Source organism: Bubalus bubalis, chromosome 20 (genome assembly GCF_019923935.1).
Source record: "Bubalus bubalis isolate 160015118507 breed Murrah chromosome 20, NDDB_SH_1, whole genome shotgun sequence".
NCBI classification, from domain to species: domain Eukaryota; kingdom Metazoa; phylum Chordata; class Mammalia; order Artiodactyla; family Bovidae; genus Bubalus; species Bubalus bubalis.
Genome location: NC_059176.1, coordinates 12164894 through 12186767, shown reverse-complemented (window position 1 = coordinate 12186767; position 21874 = coordinate 12164894). Strand labels below are relative to the sequence as shown.

The following is a 21874-nucleotide window of genomic DNA, read 5'->3' as shown; positions in this document are numbered from 1 at the left end:
TGTGGTAGTTTGAATATTCTTTGGCATTGCCCTTCTTTGGTATTGGAATGAAAACTGACCTTTTCCAGTCTTGTGGCCACTGTTGAGTTTTCCAAACTTGCTGGCATATTGAGTGCAGAGTACATCATATGAAACGCTGCACTGGATGAAGCTGAAGCTGGAATTAAGATTGTCGGGAGAAATATCAATAACCTCAGATATGCAGATGGCACCATCCTTATGGAAGAAAGTGAAGAGGAATCAAAGAACCTGTTGATTAAGGTGAGAGAGGAGAGTGAAAAATCTGCCTTAAAACTCAACATTCAAAAAACTAAGATCATTGCATCCAGTCCCCTCAGATCTTGGAAAATAGATGGGAAAAAAATGGAAACAGTGACAGGCTTTATTTTCTTGGACTCCAAAATCACTGCGAATGCTGACTGCAGCCATGAAATTAAAAGACGTTTTTTCTTAGAAGAAAGGTTATGACAAACCTAGACAGCATATTAAAAAGCGGAGACATCACTTTGTTGACAAAGGTCCATCTAGTCAAAGCTATGGTTTTTCCAGTAGTCATGTCCAGATGTGAGAGTTGGACCATAAAGAAGGCTGAGTGCCAAAGAAATGATGCTTTTGAACTGTGGTATTGGAGAAAACTCTTGAGAGTCCCTTGGATAGCAAGGATATCAAACCAGTCAATCCTAAAGAAAATCAACCCTGAATTCCATTGGAAGGACTGATGTTGATGTTCCAATACTTTGGCCACCTGATGCAAAGAACCAACTCCTTGGAAAAGACCTTGATGCTGGGAAAGATTGAGGGCAGGAGGGGAAGTGGGCAACAGAGGATGAGACGGTTGGATGGCATCACTGAGTCAATTAACATGAGTTTGAGCAAACTCCAGGATATAGTGAAGGACAGGAAAGTCTGACATCCTGAAGTCCCTGGGGTTACAATGATTCGGCCATGACTGAGCAACTGAACAACAGCAAAACACAAAAATGCAAATAAATCAGCTTCCTTCAGGAAAAAAGAGGTAATAGTAATTAAGAAGTTGTATTATGAGTCTTTAACCCAGTACAGAATTCTGGGCTAGAATTAATGAACTTTGAGCCCTCGTGTTCATTGCTATTATGCACTGAGTTGTATATAGATGATAAGTCAAGTTGTACAGTCATACCTTCTTTTACTATGTTTCACAGATCTTGTGTTTTTTTTTACAAAGTTTTGTAGCATCTCTGCATTGTCAAATGATGGTTAGCATTTTTTAGCAATGAAATATTTTTCAATTGAGGTGTGTTCATTGTTTTATTTTAGATAAAATGCTATTGCACCCTTAATAGACTATAGTATAGTCCAACCGTAACTTTTATATGCCTGAAGAAACCAAAAAATTTTTATGATTCACATTATTGCAGTATTTGGTATGGTCTGTTATGGAACTTGTAGTATTTCTGAAGCATTGCTGTATATGAGTGTGACATTGCTCATGAGAGACATAGAATGAAAAGTGGATTTTATTTATGATCAGACCTTCAGGAACTCCAGCAGATACTGGCCCAATGGAAGAGGAGGAGCTTGCCAAGGAGACAGAGAGCTGTTTGGCTTACTAATATAGGCTTTAAGATATAAAAATGTTTGTTGTAACTTAATAGGAAGTCTTGGAGATAGCTGTATCAGGGGTCTGAGATGCCATCTTTGGGTTTCTCTTGAATTTCTTCTCATGTTTGCGAGATATGCCACAGTGGAGGTTATTATATTCTTACATGCATGCATGCTCAGTCACTAAGTTGTGTTGACTCTCTATGACCTCATGGACTATAGCTGGCCAGGCTCCTCTGTCCATGGAGTTCTCCAGGCAAGAATACTGCAGTGGGCTGCCATTTCCTTCTCCAGGAGATCTTCCTGACTCAAGGATCAAACCCATGTCTCCTGCAGTGCAGGAGAATTCTTTACCACTAAGCCACCCAGGAAGTCCATATTCTTAAAGAACCATATCTAAAAAATGGGTTTCAAAAATATATCCAATCAAATCCTTTCAAAAATAGGATCAGTCAGGATGATTAGAGAAAAGTCTCCTGGTGTGCCTCTTTCCTTTTGTCAAAGAGGAAAAATGAGTCTCAGAAGCTCCCCAGCAGATTCCATTACGTCTTGCTGGTCAGCACTGAGTCATGTGGCCTTCCCAGCTGCAACAAAATCTGGCAAATTGCCCTGCTTTGCAGTCTGTGTACTGGGAGCTGAACAAAGAAGAAAGGGTTGCTTACAGCAGTTGAGTAGCAACAGCACTGCCTGCCACAGGTAACGGGAGAGGGTCAGTCATTAAGTCAAGGAAAGAGGGTGTTCAGCAGTGCTGAATGTTGATGAAGGTCGAATGATAGGTGGACTGAAAAGTCTCCATGGAGCTGAACGACTCAGAGGTCATCAGTGACTAAAGGGAGACCAGCTTCAGTGCTGTGATAAGGTTGGAAGATAGGTTAGGGAAGATATCAAATATGTATCCAACTAGGGTGAAAATATCTTTCTTCCACAAGTAAACATAGGCAAATCAAAGAAGCTTGCCGTTGTATAGCTTTTAAGGATTCCTCAACTAGATGAATTGGTGCTAAAAGACCTCATTTCTAATCCATCAGTCTGTCCTTGCTATCTATCCAAACTTGGGCAAGATAGAAAACCAAACTTTTGTTCTCTAGCTACAACATGGTGGTTATGAAATACATAATGTTTAAAGCTCTTAAGCTCAATACCTGGCACAAAATGAACACTCAATTAATGTGAACTTTTACTATGATTAAGCAATTTTTTTTTCTGCATCGTTCTTAATTACATTAATATAAGTTTATATTATAAAAGTATGATTCCTAGGGAGTTTTCTTAATATTTCCTATGCTAATAAGATAAATAAAATACTTTTCAGGGATCTTGAAATAAAACTTGATAAAGTTAAAGGTTTATATGATTTTTGATAGGTATGAATACATGAAAATAAGCAATTTCTAATTTAATGATTAGAGTGAAGAGTCCTACTAATATAGTTTATTACACAGGATCTTTTGTCTGGTATTTACATTTCCTGTACCAATTATATTTTCTTCTTTTCAGTGTATCATTGTCAATTATTGGAATGCCTCATGAAATATAAACAGGAAGTCTGGAAAGTAAGTTTGGGGCCACGTTAAACTCATAGTCACAAATTGAATTTATATAATAGAGTAAAAGTTGTTTGCATGTTAAAACTATTGTTTAGGTCAAATTTATTGATGTCTTATTATCTTGGTGTGGTAGAAATTATGATTCTTTCCTTACTGGTTAATTACTTATCATTTAGAGAAGAAATGAGACTTGAAGAACAGAGTGACTTGACAGAAGCAGTAATTGGATATCTCTCATTTGTGGAATTTAGCAAATACTGTACTATGTGACAGTTTTATTTAATTTGAAAAGTTTCTTGGGAAACTTTCTTCTTTCAAATAGATGTGAATTATTAAAAAATATGTTTTACGGAAATGTTTTTAAAAATGTAGTGTTTGGCAAACTGGCTTTACGCTGTTCTAAAATCTTCCCCATTATTCTGAATAGAAAAGAATTTGTTAAAAGATAGTGTACATCTGAACACTACCAGGGCTGGCTTATTTACAACACCCATGAAAATAATAAAAAGAATATTCTAATGTGACTTAATCTGCAAAGGCCACCTAGATGATGAAGTTCCAGGGAAATTAACCACCTCAATCCCTCCACTAGAATTTTCACTGCTTTGGTAATATTGAATGAGCTACCTTTATTTTTATTTGATGATGTTGGTGAAAACATGCTTCTTGTTTTCTTTAGGATCTTTTGTATGTGATAGCCTATGGGCCTTCACAAGTGAAACCTCCAGCTGTGCAAATGCTGTTCCATTACTGGCCCAATTTAAAACCTCCAGGGGCAATAAGCGAGTACAGGGGCTTGCAGTACACAGGTAAGGGAAGACGAGCTCTGTGTGCCCCGTCTCTATTTCTCTCGTGCCATATTTGGCTCGCTTACTTATTTGTTTAAATACTGTTAGATTATATTTACTGTACCCTTAGATGTTGTTATAAATCCTTTCTGAAACTAGGTGGTATAAAAATAAATTAATTAAAATTAATTTCAAATCTTTTATGACATCATAGCAAATTGCGTCAAGTTTCAGCCCCATTTGCTATACACTGGCTTCTGGTTTTACCATTGCTAATCACATTGATCACCATCAAGGTGTGAGCAGTTAGTAATGCTGCAGATTGGCGCAGATTTAGCAGGGTCCCTAGCGGCTGTTCTGCTCTAGTGAGAAGACTTGGAGTGCTTTCAGCATTACAAATTCAGGCACTAAATAAAAATTAAATGACCCTGAAAGCCTAGGTGGACATGAAGAGTCAACCACTGGTGAATACTGGTATAATTAATAAATAGCAAGTAAACACTGAGTTTATTGTAAAGACACACATTTACCAAAAATGAAATAAACTAGCCTCTGTGTCGTTAATGTTTATATGTTATAAAATCAAAGAAGCAGTATATGGTTAATAACATTTCTGATGCCTCTGTCTACCCTCTCACCCCCACTTAATTGTACACATATTCTTATGAAAATGTAAGAGGTAAATATTTTGGCATAGCTTTTATTCAAGGTATGGTAGGACTGTACACTGATGTTATAAGAATGTACTTCTTTCTTGGCATTACTCAACTTTCTGAAAGTGATTTGAGGTGGTTCAAAGGGGATTTAACTTAATACAGATGTCTGTTTTATGTTTCTGATTAAAGCCAAGTGTTAGAGATATTGATGGTCCTTGGTAAGCTTATTCTATACTCGGAACAAATATTAGCCTTAGTGATAACAATGGTATTAACGGAAATGATGAAGGTAGATAGTAAGAAATTTAAAAAAAAAGGAAATTGGTATTATTTATGTTTTATATCATTAATAGTAGAGGATGTTTAAGTGTTGCTAAGTGGATAATTTGAGTGTAAAGGCAAGAATTTGGAAACACTCATAAAAGGTGAAATGACTGAAAAATTTGACACCAATCAGTTCTCAATATATCCCAGAAATAAGCATTTATGTGATATATGAATAGGTAACTAATATCAAATGAAGCTAATTTGTTTGATAAATATTTGAGAATACTACATGAAAGAGAGAGCATGTGGCAGGAACTATATATTGACAATAGAAGAATTGACACAAAACCAGACCTCATGGAACTTAATGCAGTTTAGATATGGAAATTCATTCATTTATTCAGCAAATATTTGTGGGGCATCTACTGCTAACCAGACATTATTCTAGGCACTGGTGGTATAGTTATTTAAAAAAAACAGGCTGACGCATTGGCCTGGGCATTCCAATTGTGGTGGAAAGACCAGGAAACCACTTTCTGCTTCGCTGTAAGAAGCACAGTGCTGTGCTGTGCTTAGTTACTCAGTCATGTCCGACTCTTTGTGACCCCATGGACTGAAGCCCACCAGGCTCCTCTGTCCATGGGGATTCTCCAGGCAAGAATATTGGAGTGGGTTGCCATGCCCTCCTCCAGGGGATCTTCCCAACCCAGGGATCAAACCCAGGTCTCCCACATTGCAGGCGTATTCTTTATAATCTAAGCCACCAGAGCAAATGTAGAGAGCTGTGGGAACACACAGGAAGGGCTTCTGACCTCACCCCAGTGGTGGGTTAATTTGGAGAAGGTTAAATTGTCAAGGAAGGTTCTGGAGAGTGTGACATGTAAGGTGATACCTGAAAGTTATGCACACAATAGATAGAGTCATAAGGGGAGTGAATCATGAATGGATAAAATGTGGGTTTGAAGCAGAAGAAAGTTCATGGATTCAGACTTGGAGGCCAGAAAGAGCACAGTTGTATTTAGGACCTGAAACAAGTCTTATGTAGCCAGGTAGTGGAGGGACAGGAGGAGACTAGCTGGGAGTGAAGCAGAAAGCCTGATGGCCTATGAAGGAGTTTGGATTTTATCCTTGCAGCAAAGTGAAACCACGGACAGGTTTTAAAAGGAGAAACCACATGACGAGATTTGCCTGTTCAGAGCATCTGAGAAGCCCACAAAGTGACCGCCAATTCCACTTACCCCGTGACCACACCCTCTTGGAAGGGCCAGCCAAAGCTGTCTCCCCGGAATAGCTCAGCCTATGCTTACTGAGACCGAAGAGACTCTTTCATCTTTTCTTGGCATTTATGAACAAGACGTTTCTGTCTACAGGCATTCATTTTTCAATCCATTCTTGTGTTCATACCCCGACACGTTTCCATCCTTGCCATGTGTCCTTATGTGCTTGCTACCTGCCAGCCTCCATCCAGGGAAGCAGCTGTCCTGGAACTCCCATGCTAGTGAGGCATGGCATTCTGTGCAGGAAACAAGAGATGATGGGAAAAGTTAATCATTCTGTTCTATGTATTACAATTTACCCAGCGCTGGCTGTTTGTCAGACATTGGTCTAGCTGCTAAGTATTTCATTTCATATTTTAGCCTGCTCTTAGCTGAACAGTATATGTGGACCAAGCACCATATTTAGCTTTACAGACAGTTTTTTTCAATTTATTCTCACAAAAATCTTGGGAGGTATATTTTCTTATTTTAATGTTATAGATCAAGAGTGGGACAGAGTTTAAGTAATATCACTAAACTCACACAAATAATAAAAGAGCACAGCTTGAGTTTGATCCTAGATCATCTTAATTAAAAACCTGTATTTTTCTGTTCAATTCAGTTCTGTAATTAAACTTTAGCTGGAGCACTGGAAATTTTCCGCAATTCTTCCTGCAATGAAATATGCACTAAACGGTATCATCAGTATTTAGATGGCTTTATAACCTTAAATATTCTCCATAATAAAAATTATGTGGAGATAGAATTTTATGGACTCAAAGATTAAATGCTTTCTTAGGGAGCAGCAACATCATATATCTTCCCAGTGATGTGTTTCCTTTTTAAGACATAAATTTTATTTTCTTGTAAAAGAAAGATTTGTTTTTAGAAAAATTATAGAAATATGAAAGAGAGAAAAAAATATTACCAAGAAATGACCATTGTTAACATTTTGGTTTATTTCCCTCCAGTTTTCGTGATGTACTTTTTAAAATACAATAGGTTATATTATATATAATTATACAAAGTTACCTCTCCCCTTTCATTATGACATTTTTCAAATACAGAAAAGTTCAAATACAGAAAAGACTAATACTATGAACACACATATAGCCACCTAGATTTAATCATTTTTAGTAATTTTAACTATGCATATGTTTATATTTAATGTATTGATTGCTTTTAAATAATAGTAATGTGGGAATATTACAGCTCATATGAAGAAGATCAAATAGTGAGGATTTGGTAATCTACAATGTTTGCTTCTTTTGAGTTTATTAGTATTTATCATAAACAAAAGAGTACCCCAATTATTTTGGTCATTAAATACAAGTCTTAACGATGCAAAAATTACAGGTTTCTTGGCAATGAAATAGCCATTGGATTGTTCTATAAAGCTCTGCTTCTCTGGGGAGAAAGAAACTATTTAGCAATTTTCTTGCTACCATAGGCCAACTAGTACATAATTTAGCCTTTGTTAGCAAAGGTGAGCACCAGTTACTGTGTAGTTTCCATCTGAATTACAGGACAAAAATGTGGCACAAATACATTTCCAAGACTGAGATTGTGGCAAAAGTAGATCGAGTGCTACTAACTAAAGATAGTGCTACGAGGTTAGACTTTGGCCTAGCCTACCAAATGTCTATTCTACATTAGTACAGTTGGATTTTTGAGTTGTATGTAAGTTTAAAATACAAGAAAGCCTTTCCAATTCTTTTATGTCATAACTTCCTCTTCATCGAGTTCTTATTTATTTTATTATATTGATTTTATCTCCACATAACTTAAAACGCTTTAAACCATTTTACTGGTGCCTTATACACATATAAAGTAACACAAATTCTAAGTGTATATGGAGCATCTCCCACCGTGTTTACTACGATGGTTGCCTCTCCTTCTGTCCCGTAGTTAACCACTAGCCTTGTTTCCAACATCAGAGATTATTTTTGCCTGTTTGTGAACTTTATATACATGGAATGTGCACACATCATTTGTGTACACACGTATGTGTGTGTGACTTGTTCATGGGTTGAGCATAACTGCATTTTGTTCACTTTTTTCTATATACATATTTTACCAAATGTATGTACCACAGTTTATGTATTGGTTTTCCTATTGATGGATATTTGGGTTGTTCCCACGTTTTGGCTCTTATAAATAAGAGTGAACATTCTTCCACATATCTTTTGAGTATACACACGCATACAATTCTGTTATATATGCCTAGAGTGGAAGTACTGGATCAGAGGGTATGAATCTATCCAGTTTTAATGGATAATAATAAACTTTTATATCCTTTAGTGCAGATCTTTCTACCTCATAATTGTTGATCTCTTCCTTGTCTCCCCCTGCTTTCCTCTTCTTCCTTCTTCTCTTCCTCCTTCAAGTTTTGCTAAGTTGAAGAGTTTGTCAAGTTAAACATACACAAACACATACCTGAGAAACTAAGATTTTGATTGATAATTGCCTTGAATCCAGATCATTTTGGGAAATTGGCACCTTTGTAGTACTGAATCTTCCAAACCAAAACATAATATCTTGCTTCAATTAGTTAGGCTTTCTTTAGTTCCCCTCAATGCTGTTTTCTAGTTTTTGTGTAGATGTCTTGCCTATGACTCATGTAGTATGTCACTGGGTATTTATATATCTTTTGATGTTATTATCAATAATAAATCTTTTAGAAATTACATTTTATAACTCTTTTTGCTAATATGTAGATGTGCAGTTAATTCTAGTATGCAAATGAAAGTGTTAGTCGCTCAGTTGCATCTGACTCTTTGGGACCCCATGGACTGTAGCCCGCCAGGCTCCTGTGCCCATGGGATTTCCCGGGCAAGAATACTGGAGTGGGTTTCCAGTATTCTCCAGGGCATCCTCCTAACCCAGGAATCGAACCTGGGTCTCCTGCACTACAGACAGATTCTTTACTGTCTGAGCCACCAGGGTATACTGATCTTATATTTGGCCACCTTGATAAATTCACTTTTTAATTCTAATATATTTGCAGACACTTTTTAATAAGTGCAGGCACTTATTAACATTTTTTCATGTGTAAAGCTCTATTATTATTGAATGATAACAGTTTAGGGCTTCCCAGATGGCCCTAGTGGTAAAGAACCTGGCTGCCAATGCGGGAGACACAGGTTCGGTCCCTAGAAGAAGGGGTGACAACCCACTCCAATATTCTTATCTGAGGAATCCACAGGCAGGAGAGCTGGCAGGTTACGGTCCATAGGGTTGCAAAGCATCGGACATGAATGAAGTGACTTAGCACAAGCACAAGACGACAGTTTAATGTCTCCTTTTCAACCCTTACACCTTTTGTGTCTCTTGCCTTGTACTGGCTAAAACCTCCTATGCTATGCTGAGTTCTAAGTTCCTCGAGGTTTCTTCTTTGACCCATGCATCATTTAGAAGGATGATAATTTCTAATCATAAGGAGATTTTTGTAGTGAAGTTTTATATTGATTTATAGCTTGATTCCTCTATAGTCAGACAATATACTTCGTATTATTTCATTACTTTGACAATGTTAACACTTTCTTTAGGGTAAGTTTATGGTCATTTTTATAAATGTTCCTTTGTATTTAAAAAGAACTTATATTTAGCTATTGTTTGGTACTGTGTTCTATGTATGTCAATTAAATAATTTTTTTTACTGTATAGTTCAAATGTTCTATATCCTTATTGCATTTTTGTATATTTTTTCCATCAGTTACCAAGAGTAGAATGTTAAACTCTCCCATGATGACTGTGGATTTGTATATTCCACCTTGTAGTTGTCAATATTTGCTGTATAAATTTGGGAGCTGTATTATTGCATACAAATTTAGAATACAGTATTTTCCTGGTGGGGCTTCCCTGGTGGCTCAGTGGTAAAAAAAATTGCCAGCAATGCAGGAGACACAGGAGACGGGGGTTCGATCCCTGGATTGGGAAAGTCTCCTGGAGGAAGGTATAGCAACCCACTCTAGTATTCTTGCCTGGAGAATCCCATGGACAAGGGAGCCTGGTGGGCTACAGTCCATAGGGTCACAACGAGTCAGACACGACTGAAGCGACTGAGCACACACACACATCTTCCTGGTGAACTGAAACTTACCATTATGAAGTGCATGTCTTTATTACTAATAATGCCTTTTTGTTAAAATGTACTTTGTTTTATTCTAATATATCTACACCAGCTTTCAAGAGTGCATGTGTGGTATTTTTCGATGTTTTGTTTTCAACTTTTTAATATTTTTGTATTTCATGTATGTCTTGTAAGTAGCATGTAGTTCTAGTTTTTAAACTCAGTTTTCATGATCTTTGCCTTTTAATTGAAGCACTTTGTCCACATATATGTAATATAATTACTATTTGATTTGATTTTAAATCAAATTAATCTCCTGTCAGTTGCTTTATTTACAAATAATTTCTCCCATTCTGTAGATTTGCATTTCATTTTGTTTATGGCTTCCTTTGTTGCACATTTGATTAGGTTCTGTTTGTTTATTTATTTATTTTCCTTTCTTTTGCCTTGGCAGACAATCTAAGAAAATACTGCTATGATTTGTGTCAGAGAATATTTTGCCTATGTTCTCTTCTAGGAGTTTTATGGTGTTATGTCTTATATTTAAGTCTTTTAAAGAAATAGTTATGTATTTATTTAGCTGCATTGGGTTTTAGTTGCAGTATGTGAAATCTTTTAGTCATAGCATGCAGGATCTCTTAGTTGCAGCATGCAAGATCCTTAGTTGCAACATAGGAACTCTTTATTGCAGCACGTTTGATCTAGTTCTCTGATCGGGGATCAAACCTGGGCTCCCTGCATTGGGAGCGTGGAGTCTTAGTCTCTAGTGGGGCCACCAGGGAAATACCTATATTTAAGTCTTTAAGCCATTTTGAGTTTATTATTTTATATGGTATAAGCAAGTGTTCTAACTTCATTGATTTACATGTGACTGTCCAGCTTTTCCAACACAACTTGAAGAGACTGTCTTTTCTCCATGGTATATTCTTGCCTCCTTTATTGAAGACTCATTGACCATTGGTGTGTGGATTTATTTTTGGGCTATGTATTCCATTCCGGTGACCTGTATGTCTTTTGTGCCAAAGCCATGCTGTTTTGATTAATGTCGCTTTGTAATATTGTCTGAAGTCTGAAAGGGTTATACCTCCAGCTTTGTTTTCTTTCCTCAGGATTACTTTGGCAATTCTGGGTCTTTTGTGGTTCTGTATAAATTTTAGGATTATTTGTTCTAGTTCTGTGCAAAAGTCATGAGTAATTTGATAGGATTCACATTATATCTGTAAATTGGGGTAGTGTGGCCATTTTAACTGCATTAATTCTTCTAATTCAAGAGCATGGGATATCTTTCCATTTCCTTAAATCATCTTCAGTTTCCTTTATCAATGTTTTATAGTTCTCAGTGTATACATCTTAAACCTGCTTCAGTTCAGTTCAGTCGCTCAGTCATGTCCAACTCTTTGCGACCCCATGAATCGCAGCACACCAGGCCTCCCTGTCCATCACCAACTCCCGGAGTTCACTCAGACTCACGTCCATCGAGTCAGTGATGCCATCCAGCCATCTCATCCTCTGTCGTCCCCTTCTCCTCCTGCCCCTAATCCCTCCCAGCATCATAGTCTTTTCCAATGAGTCAACTCTTCGCATGAGGTGGCCAAAGTACTGGAGTTTCAGCTTTAGCATCATTCCTTCCAAAGAATGATCCCAGGACTGATCTCCTTTAGGATGGACTGGTTGGATCTCCTTGCAGTCCAAGGGACTCTCAAGAGTTTTCTCCAACACCACAGTTCAAAAGCATCAATTCTTCGGTACTCAGCTTTCTTCACAGTCCAACTCACATCCATACATGACTACTGGAAAAACCATAGCCTTGACTAGATGGACCTTTGTTGGCAAAGTAATGTCTCTGCTTTTCAATATGCTATCTAGGTTGGTCCTATCTAGGTTACTCCTTCCAAGGAGTAAGTGTCTTTTAATCTCATGGCTGCAATCACCATCTGCAGTGATTATGGAGCCCAAGAAAATAAAGTCTGACACTGTTTCCACTGTTTCCCCATCTATTTCCCATGAAGTGATGGGAACAGATGCCATGATCTTTGTTTTCTGAATGTTGAGCTTTAAGCCAACTTTTTCACTCTACACTTTCACTTTCATTAAGAGGCTTTTTAGTTCCTCTTCACGTTCTGCCATAAGGGTGGTGTCATCCGCATATCTGAGGTTATTGATATTTCTCCCAGAAAGATTCCAGCTTGTGCTTCTTCCAGCCCAGAGTTTCTTATGATGTACTCTGCACAGAAGTTAAATAAGCAGGGTGACAATATACAGCCTTGACGTACTCCTTTTCCTATTTGGAACCAGTCTGTTGTTCCATGTCCAGTTCTAAATGTTGCTTCCTGACCTACATATAGGTTTCTCAAGAGGCAGGTCAGGTGGTCTGGTATGCCCATCTCTTTCAGAATTTCCCACGGTTTCTTGTGATCCACACAGTCAAAGGCTTTGGCATAGTCAAAAAAGCAGATATAGACATTTTTCTGAAACTTTCTTGCTTTTTCCATGATGCAGCGGATGTTGGCAATTTGATCTCTGGTTCCTCTGCCTTTTCTAAAACCAGCTTGAACATCTGGAAGTTCATGGTTCATGTATTGCTGAAGCCTGTCTTGGAGAATTTTGAGCATTACTTTACTAGCGTGTGAGATGAGTGTAATTGTGTGGTAGTTTGAGCATTCTTTGACATTGCCTTTCTTTGGGATTGGAAGTAAATCCCAAATAAATAAAAAATAAACCTGCTTAGTTAGGTTTATTCCTAGGTATTTTTTAAAATGTGATTTAAATTTTTTTTTACTTTCTCCTTCTGATAGTTCATTGTTAATGTAAAGAAAGGCAAAAACTTTCTGTATAATAATCTTGTATCCTGCGGTCTTGCTGAATTTTTCAGTTCTAATAGTTTTTATGTGGAGTTTTTAGGGTTTTCTTTATAGAATATCATGTCATATGTATATGAGACAATTTTACCTCTTCCCTTCTGATTTGGATACCTTTTACTTTTCTCTTGTCTGATTGCTGTGGCTAGAAATTTAAATACTATGTCAAATAAAAGTGATGAGAGAGAGCATTCTTGTCTTGTTTCAGAATTTAGGGAGAAGTCTTTTAGCTTTTTACCAATGAGTATTATGGCTGTGGATTTGTCATAAGTGACTTTTATTATGTTGAGATATGTTCTCTCTATACTCACTTTGGGAACAGGTTTTATCATGAATGGAAGTTGAATTTTATCAAATGCAGTTTCTGCATCTATTGCAATAATCATGTGCTGTTTTTCTTTTGTCAATGTGATGTATCACATTGATTGCCTTGCAAGTGCTGAACCACCCTTGAGACCCTGGAATGACTCCAACTTGATAATGGTGTATAATCCTTTTTATGTGTTCTTGCATTCAGTTTGCTAATATTTTGTTGAGGATTTTTGCATATATATTCATCAAAGATATTGGCCTATAATTTTCTTTTTATGTATTGTCCTTGGTTTTGGGTTCATAGAGTGACTTTGGGAGTGTTCCCTCCTCTTCAGTCTTTTGAGAGTTTGAGAAGGGTAGGTATAGTTCTTCTTTGTATGTTTGATAGAATTCCCCAGTGAAGCCACCTCATCCTGGACTTTTGTTTGCAGGGAGTTTTTTTTCTAAAATTATGGATTCTGTTTTACTTCTGGTGGTGTTTATTCAAATTATATTTTTTCTTGATTCAGTTTTTGCAGACTGTGTGTTTCTAGAAACTTGTCCATTTCATGTGGGTTGTCTATTATTGGCATAAAAGTATTCATAGTGTTTTCTCGATTTTTTTTTTTTTTGTATTTCTGTGGAATTGGTTATTATTTCTCCTCTTTCATTTCTTATTTTGTTTAGTTGAGTCCTCTTTCTTTTCTTCTTGGTGAGCCTGGCCAGAGGGTTTTTTGATTTTGTTTATACTTTCAAAAAACTAGCTCTTTGATTTTTTTCTATTTTTAAATATCTCTTTCTATTTTTAAATATCTCTTTATTTCCTCTCTGATCCTTATTATTTCCTTTCTTCTGCTTACTTCAGGTTTTGTTTGTTCTTCTTTTAATTTTTTTAGGTGGTAGTTTAGATTGTTTATTCAGGATTTTTCTTTTTTCTTTTTTTTTTTTTTTTTGAGAAAGGCCTATAGCACTATGAAATTCCCTCTTAGGACTGCTTTTGCTGCATCCCATAGATTTTTCTTTTTAAGTTTAATATTTATTTTATTGACTTTTAAAAATTGATTGAAGTATAATCAATTGACTATGTTGTGTTAATTTTTACTGTGCAACAAAGTGATTCAGTTATATATATATATATTCTTTTGTTGTATCCCATCTATTTCATGGGGTCACAAAGAGTCAGACACAACTGAGCAACTGAACTGAACTGAACTGATTTCATATGTTTCAGTTTTCATTGTTGTTTTCCTCAGGCATTTTTAAATTTCCTCTTTGATTTCATTGTTGACTCACTGGTTTCTGAGTAGCAGATTGTTTAGTCTCCATGTAATCATTTTTTGCCTTTTCATACTGTTCATGGGGTTCTCAAGGCAAGAATACTGAAGTTTGCTATTCCCTTCTCCAGTGGACCCCGTTTTGTCAGAACTCTCCACCATGACCTGTCCATCTTGGGTGGCCCTACATGGCATGGCTCATAGTTTCATTGAGTTAGACAAGGCTGTGATCCATGTGATCAGTTTGGTTGGTTTTCTGTGATTGTGATTTTCACTCTGATGGATAAGGATAAGAGGCTTATGGAAGCGTCCTGATGGGAGAGACTGACTGGGGGGGAAACTGGGTCTTGTTCTGATGGGCGGAGCCATGCTCAGTAAATCTTGAATCCACTTTTCATTTGGTGGGCGGGGCTGTGTTCCCTCCCTGTTGTTTGGCCTGAGGCCAACTATGGTAGGGGTAATGAGGGTAATGGCGACCTCCTTCAGAAGGACTTGCGCAGGCACTGTTGTATTCAGTGCCGACTGTGCCGCAGGCCGCTGTCGACCCACTCCTCCACCCCAGACTCCTGGACACTCACAGGCAAGTCTGGATCAGTTTCTTTCTCCTGGCTCCTGGTGTGCACAGGTTTTGTTTGTGTCTTCTAAGAGTCTGTTTCCCCAGTCCTGTGGAAGTTCTGTGATCAAATCGCACTGGTCTCAGGACATCATGGGAAATGCCGAGCTGGATGAAGCACAAGCTGGTATCAAGATTGTTGGGAGAAATATCAATAACCTCAGATATGCAGATGACACCACCCTTATGGTAGAAAGCAAAGAGGACCTAAAGAGCCTCTTGATTAAAGTGAAAGAGGAGAGTGAAAAAGCTGGCTTAAAACTAAACATTCAAAAAACTAAGATCATGGCATCTGGTCCATTCACTTCATGGCAAAATAGATGGGGAAACAATGGAAACAGTGACAGACTTAATTTTTTGGGGCTCCAAAATCATTGCAGATGGTGACTGCAATCATGAAATTAAAAGATGCTTGCTCTTTGGAAGAAAAGCTATGACAAACCTGGACAGTGCATTAAAAGGAGACACGTTACTTTGCCAACAAAGGTGCATCCAGTCAAAGCTATGGTTTTTCCAGTAGTCATGTATGGATGTGAGAGTTGGACTGTAAAGAAAGCTGAGCACTGAAGAACTGATGCTTTTGAACTGTGGTGTTGGAGAAGACTTTTGAGAGTCCCTTGGACTGCAAGATATGAAACCAGTCAATCTTAAAGGAAATCAGTCCTGAAAATTCATTGGAAGGACTGATGCTAAAGCTGAAGCTGCAATATTTTGGCCACCTGATGCGAAGAACTGACTCATTGGAAAAGACCCTGATTTTGGGAAAGATTGAAGGCAGGAGGAGAAGGGGACAACAGGGGATAAGATGGTTGGAAGGCATCACCAACTCAGTGGACATGAGTTTGAGCAAGCTCTGAGAGTTGGTGATGGACAAGGAACCCTGGCTTGCTGCATCCATGCGGTTGCAAAGAGTTGACTGAGAGACTGAACTGAACTGAACTGAGTTGCTTTTTTCCCTCATTTCTCTTTCTGTGGTTGGTTTCTAGTTTCATGCCAAGTTGTTGCTCTTTTGAAGATTAAGCTGCCCCCCTTTTTTTTCTTTTGAAAAAGTTTTCATTTTTTTTTTCTATTTGAGTGAAATTTTCCTTTTTTTCCAGTTTTATTGAGAAATAACATATGTCACTATATAAGTTTATGGCGTACAGCCTGATGATTTGATTTGCATACATTGTGAAATTATTACTGCAATAAGTCTGGTACCCATCATCCCATATATCAACACAAAGAAGAGAAAGGAAAAAAATTTTCTCCATGTGGTGAGAACTCAGGATTTACTCTCTTAATAACTTTCCTATATATCATACAGCTGTGTTAGTTATAATCTTCATGTTGTACCTCAACTCCTAGTAATTATTTATCTTTTAACTGGAAATTTGAACTCAAAACTTTTATCCGTTGATGGACTCTTACGTTGCTCACATGTCCTGGCTATCATAAGTAATGGTACTGTGAGCATGGGGGTGCAGATATCCTTTCAAGTTACTATTTTCATTTCCTTTGGACATATTTCCAGAAGTGGAAGTGGTAGTTCTATTTTTAATTTTTTGAGTATTCCTTTTACTGTTTTACATAATGGCTGTACTAATTTACAATAGTACAGAAAGTTTCTGCATTTCTTATCTCTTTTCTTTTGGATGATGGTCATTCTAACAGGTGTGAGGTAGTATGTCATTGTGGTTTTTAATTTGCATCTCCCTAATGACTAGTGGTGTTGAGAATCTTTTCATGTACCTGTTGGCTTTTTGCATATCTTCTTCGGAAAATATCTATTTAGGTCCTTTGCTTATTTTTATACTGTTTTCTTCTTTTTCTTTGCTATGGAGCTGTATGAATTCTTTATATATTTTGGATGTTAACTACTTATTGCATATATGTTTTAGAAATATTTATTGCCTTCCATAGGTTGCTTTTCACTTTGTTGGTTTCTTTGGCTATGTAAAAGCTTTTCAGTTTGGTGTAGTCCCACTTACTTATTTTTGATTTTATTGTTTATGCTTAGGTGTCATATTAAAAAAATGATAATCAAACACATATGAAAGAGCTTTATTCTTATGTTTTCATGACTTACATTTAAGTCTTTAATTCATTTTGAGTTAATTTTTTGTGAGTAATACAAGATAGGGGTCCAGTTTTTTTTTTTTTTTCTAACATGTGAATATTCAGTTACTGAAGAGACTGTCTTTTCTCCATTGAGATTTCTGGCTCCCTTGTCAAATCCTAATTGACTGTATATGCTTGGGTTTAGTTCTCGGCTTTCAGTTCTGTTCCATTGGTTGTAAATCTGTTTCTATGTTGGTATCACACTATTTTGATTATTATAGATTAAAAGTATAGCTTCAAATTAAGGAATGTGATGCCTCTTGCTTTGTTCTTTCTCAGAATTTCTTTGATTATTTGAGGTCTTTTGTGGTTCCTTATAAATCTTAAGAGTGTTTTTTACATCTATAAAATATGTCATTTTAATATTGATAGGAATTGCATTGAATCTATAGATGGATTTTGGTAGTATTGAAATTTTAATACTATTAACTCTTCCTCTTCATTAACATGGGATACCTTTCCATTTATTTATGTTTTCTTTGATTTCTTTCAACAATGTCTTATAGTTTTCAGACTAGATAGAGGTCTTTCACTTGCTTGGTTAAGTTTATTCATAAGTATTTTATAATTTTTGATGCTATTGTAAATGCAGTTGATTTATTTCTTTTTCACAAAATGCATTTTTAGTGTACAGAAATACTACTAATTTTTGTATCTCTATTTTATATGTTTCAACTTAACAGAATTCATTGATGAGATGTAAGTTTTCTTGTTGTGTCTTCAGGATTTTCTGTTTATATTATAATATCATCTGGAAATAGAAACAAGCTTATATCTTCCTTTCCAATTCTCATACCTTTTATTTATTTTTCTTGCCTAATTGCTCTAGCTGGGACTTTCAGTACTATGTTAAATAGGGGTGGTGAGAGTGGGTACTTTGTCTTGATCCTGAACTTAGAGGAAAAGCTTTCAACCTTCCACCACTGAGTATGATGTTAGCTGTGGACTTGTCATATATGGTCTTTATTAATGACGAGATATTTTCCTTCTATGCCTGATTTGTTAAGATTTTTAAAATCAAGAACAGATATTGAATTTTGTCATATGATTTTTCTGCTTCTGTTGAGGTAATCATATGATTTTTTCTTTCACTCTGCTAATGCAATGTATCATATTTATTGATTTGTGTTTGTTGAACTATTTTTTCATCCTAGTGATAAATCCCACTTGACATTTGTAAATGATCCTTTTCATGTGCTGCTGAATTTGGTTTGCTGGTATTTTATTGAGAATTTTTATATCTATATTCATTAGAGATATTGGCTTTTACTTTTTTAGTAGTGACCTATCTGCGGGCTCCTAAATTCCTGGTGTGTTCACCAAAGTTACTTACTTCGGCTTTATTGGAAATACAGTGCATCTCTAGCACTATGTGACTGCTAAAATCACTGTTCAGCTTTTAGCCATTAAGCCATTAAGCTTGTGTTCTCTGCTAGTCCTTGTAGAGCTTTTCTGTGAGCCCATGAAGTTTAGGATTAAGCCAAGGACCTGAGGAGCATCCTTACACAGATTTATGGGACCTGTTCTCTGGCACTCCCTGTTATTCTTACTTTACTCAATTTCCAGTTGCCTTAGCAATTCTTCACTGTGATGTTTCCTCTACTCACTGAAAATGCTAATTACTTATTGGGCTCCACTTCTTTTTGCTACAGTCTGGGAATATTCCCAGGCAGAAAACCAAAGTGAATGTAGAACTTAATTTGTGTGCTCTTCCTTTTTCAAAAGATTGCAATCTTGTGTTAAAATCTATACCCAGTGTCAGAAATGAGTTGCTTTATACATTTTTTTTTTTTTGCAGTTGAAGGATAAGTCCATATATTATTAAAATATCATGGTTGTAATTGGAAGTTTCCTTATTTCTTCAACAATGGCTTATACCATATTCTCATCTTTCTTTCTGGAATTCCAATGACATATATGTTAGCTCTTCTCTCCCATGTCGTCTATGGATATTTCTTGCATTCTCCTTTCCTATTTCATCTTTCTATGCTTCATTCAGAATCTCTTTGTCTGATTTTTCTTCCTCCTCATTAGTTGTTTAGCTTCCCAAATGTAGTCATTTTGTTAATTATGTTTTTAAGTTCTAGAATTTTCATTTGGTGCTTTAAAAGTTCCAATTATTTGATTATAATCTCTAATTTGTCTTTCTTTATAGCATATATTAAGCATATTTATTTTAAAGTCTATTTCTGATAACTCAGTATTCTAGATCTCTGGAGGCTCTGATTCTGTTGAATTTCTTTTGCTTTCTTATCTTTTTATTTTTTGTTCTTAAAAAAATAATTGTGTGCAAGATATTAGATAGAAAAACTATAGAGTTAATTTGAGGTTTAGGATTAAATTGTATTTCTTCAGAAAGTATTTATGTTTGCTTCTGGAAGGAAACTGTAGACATTGGTAACCCAGGTCACTTTAATGAAGCTAAAAAAAAAAAAATCTACAGTAAATTCTTGAGATAATTTGAAGCTGATCTTCAGTCCCTGTGAGGGTTGGTCTATTTCTGTTTCCCTTTTACTCCTAGGATGTGACCTTTTGGGACCTCTACCCACAGCCCAGGGTGATTTTTAGGTTTCCCATTCTTTGGTGGTCAACCAGTTCCAAATTTAGTTCTCATGTGTCAGAGAGTCTGTTGAAATTGGCTCATGTTGCAGAATTGGCAGAAAGAGAAATAGGCAAAGGAGAAAGAGTGGACTCAGATGCCAGGTCCACCTTTTGGCAATCCCTTCTTCTTTTGGATCATGGCCCCACAATTCTCCCATAAAATTCTCTGGGTTCATTTGTTTTTGCATTTAATTGTGTCTGGTTTTCTAAGTATTCTCAATAGGAGAATTGGCTTGAATTAATTTGTCTATCATTTCTGGGGAAATAGAACTCAGAATTTTTTTTCTGTAATATTTTCAGTGGTGGAATGTATATATATTTTCAAGGTCAGGTATATTTAAGAGTCTTTCTATTTCATCATGAAAATAACCCCTCTGCTTCACTGTGAAAGATACGTAAAAATTACTTCACTGTTTTCTGGCATTCACAGTTATAGAAGACAAGCCTTAAACCAGTGATTTTGTCTGTTAGAGGAGTTACTTTTGTTGTTCTTAATTCATGGAGCCTTATCTATTAAAAAAAAAATAGATTTTTAAAAATATTGCTATATAAATATTTTTAAATTAATTTGTCATAGCTTTTTTCCCAAGGAGCAAGCATCTTTTAATTTCATTGCTCAGTCACCATCTGCAGTGACTTTTGAGCCCAAGAAAATAAAGCCTTTCACTGTTTCCATTTTATCCCCATCTATTCGCCATGAAGTGAGGGGACCGGATGGCATGATCTTAGTTTTTTAAATATTGAGTTTTAAGCCATCTTTTTCATTCTCCTCATTTATCTTCATCAAGAGGCTCTTTAGTTCCCCACTTTCTTCCTGCCATTAGAGTGGTGTCATCTGTATTTTTGAGGTTATTGATATGTCACCTGGCAATCTTAATTCTAGCTTGTGATCCATCCAGCCCAGCATTTTGCATGATGTACTCTGCGTATAAGTTAAATAAGCAAAGTGATAACATACAGCCTTGACATATGCTTATCCCAATTTTGAACCAGTCTGCTGTTCCATGTAGGTTCTAACTGTTGCTTCTTGACCTGCTTACAGGTCTCTTAGGAGGCAGGTAGGGTGGTCTGGTATTCCCATCGCTTTCAGAATTTTTCACAGTTTGTTGTGATCCACAGAGTCAAAAGTTATAGCGTAGTCAGTGAAGCAGAATAGATGTTTTTCTAGAGTTCCCTTGCTTTTTCTATGATCCAGTGGATGTCTGCAATTTGATTCCTGATTCCTCTGCGTTTTCTAAATCCAGCTTGTACATGTGGAGTTTCTCAGTTCACACACTGTTGAAGCCTAGTTTGAAGGATTCTGAGCATTACCTTGCTAGTATGTGAAATGAGCACAATTGTATGGTAGTTTGAACATTCTCTGGCATTGCCTTTCTTTGGGATTGGAATGAAAACTGACCTTTTCCAGTCCTGTGGCCACTGCTGACTTTTCCAAATTTGCTGGCATATCGAGTGCAGCACTTTCACAGCATCATCTCTTAGGATCTGAAATAGTTCTGCTGGAATTCCATCACCTCCACTAGCTTTGTTCATAGTAATGCTTCTTAAGGCCCACTTGACTTCACACCCCAGGATGTCTGGCTCTAGGTGAGTGACCACACCATTGTGGCTGTCTGGGTTATTAAGACCTTTTTCTGGTGCATTTCTTCTGTGTATTTTTGCCACGTCTTCTTAATCTCATTTGCTTCTTTTAGGTCCTTACTGTTTCTGTCCTTTATTGTGCCCATCTTTGCATGAAATATTCCCTTTGTCTCTCTAATTTTCTTGAAGACATCTCTAGTCTTTCCCATTCTATTTTTTCCCTTTATTTCTTTGCATTGTTCACTTAGGAAGGCTGTCTTGTCTCTCCTTGCTATTTTTTGGAACTCTGCGTTCAGATGGGTGTATCTTTCCCTCTCTGCTTTTTGCTTCTCTTTTTTTCTCAGCAATCTGTAAAGCCTCCACAAACAACCGTTTTGCCTTATTGCATT

General features: G+C 36.6%; 1 protein-coding gene across 2 annotated transcripts in view; it reads left to right on the top strand.

The window, feature by feature from the left end:
- UNC79 (unc-79 homolog, NALCN channel complex subunit) overlaps window positions 1-21874 on the top strand; it is a 282068-nt gene that overhangs the window by 80374 nt on the left and 179820 nt on the right. For both annotated transcript variants that reach the window (XM_044932849.2, XM_044932848.2), the window contains exons 6-7: window positions 3079-3134; window positions 3808-3937. In XM_044932849.2, the coding sequence (XP_044788784.1) occupies window positions 3079-3134; window positions 3808-3937 (186 nt within the window). The remainder of the gene's footprint in view (window positions 1-3078; window positions 3135-3807; window positions 3938-21874) is intronic.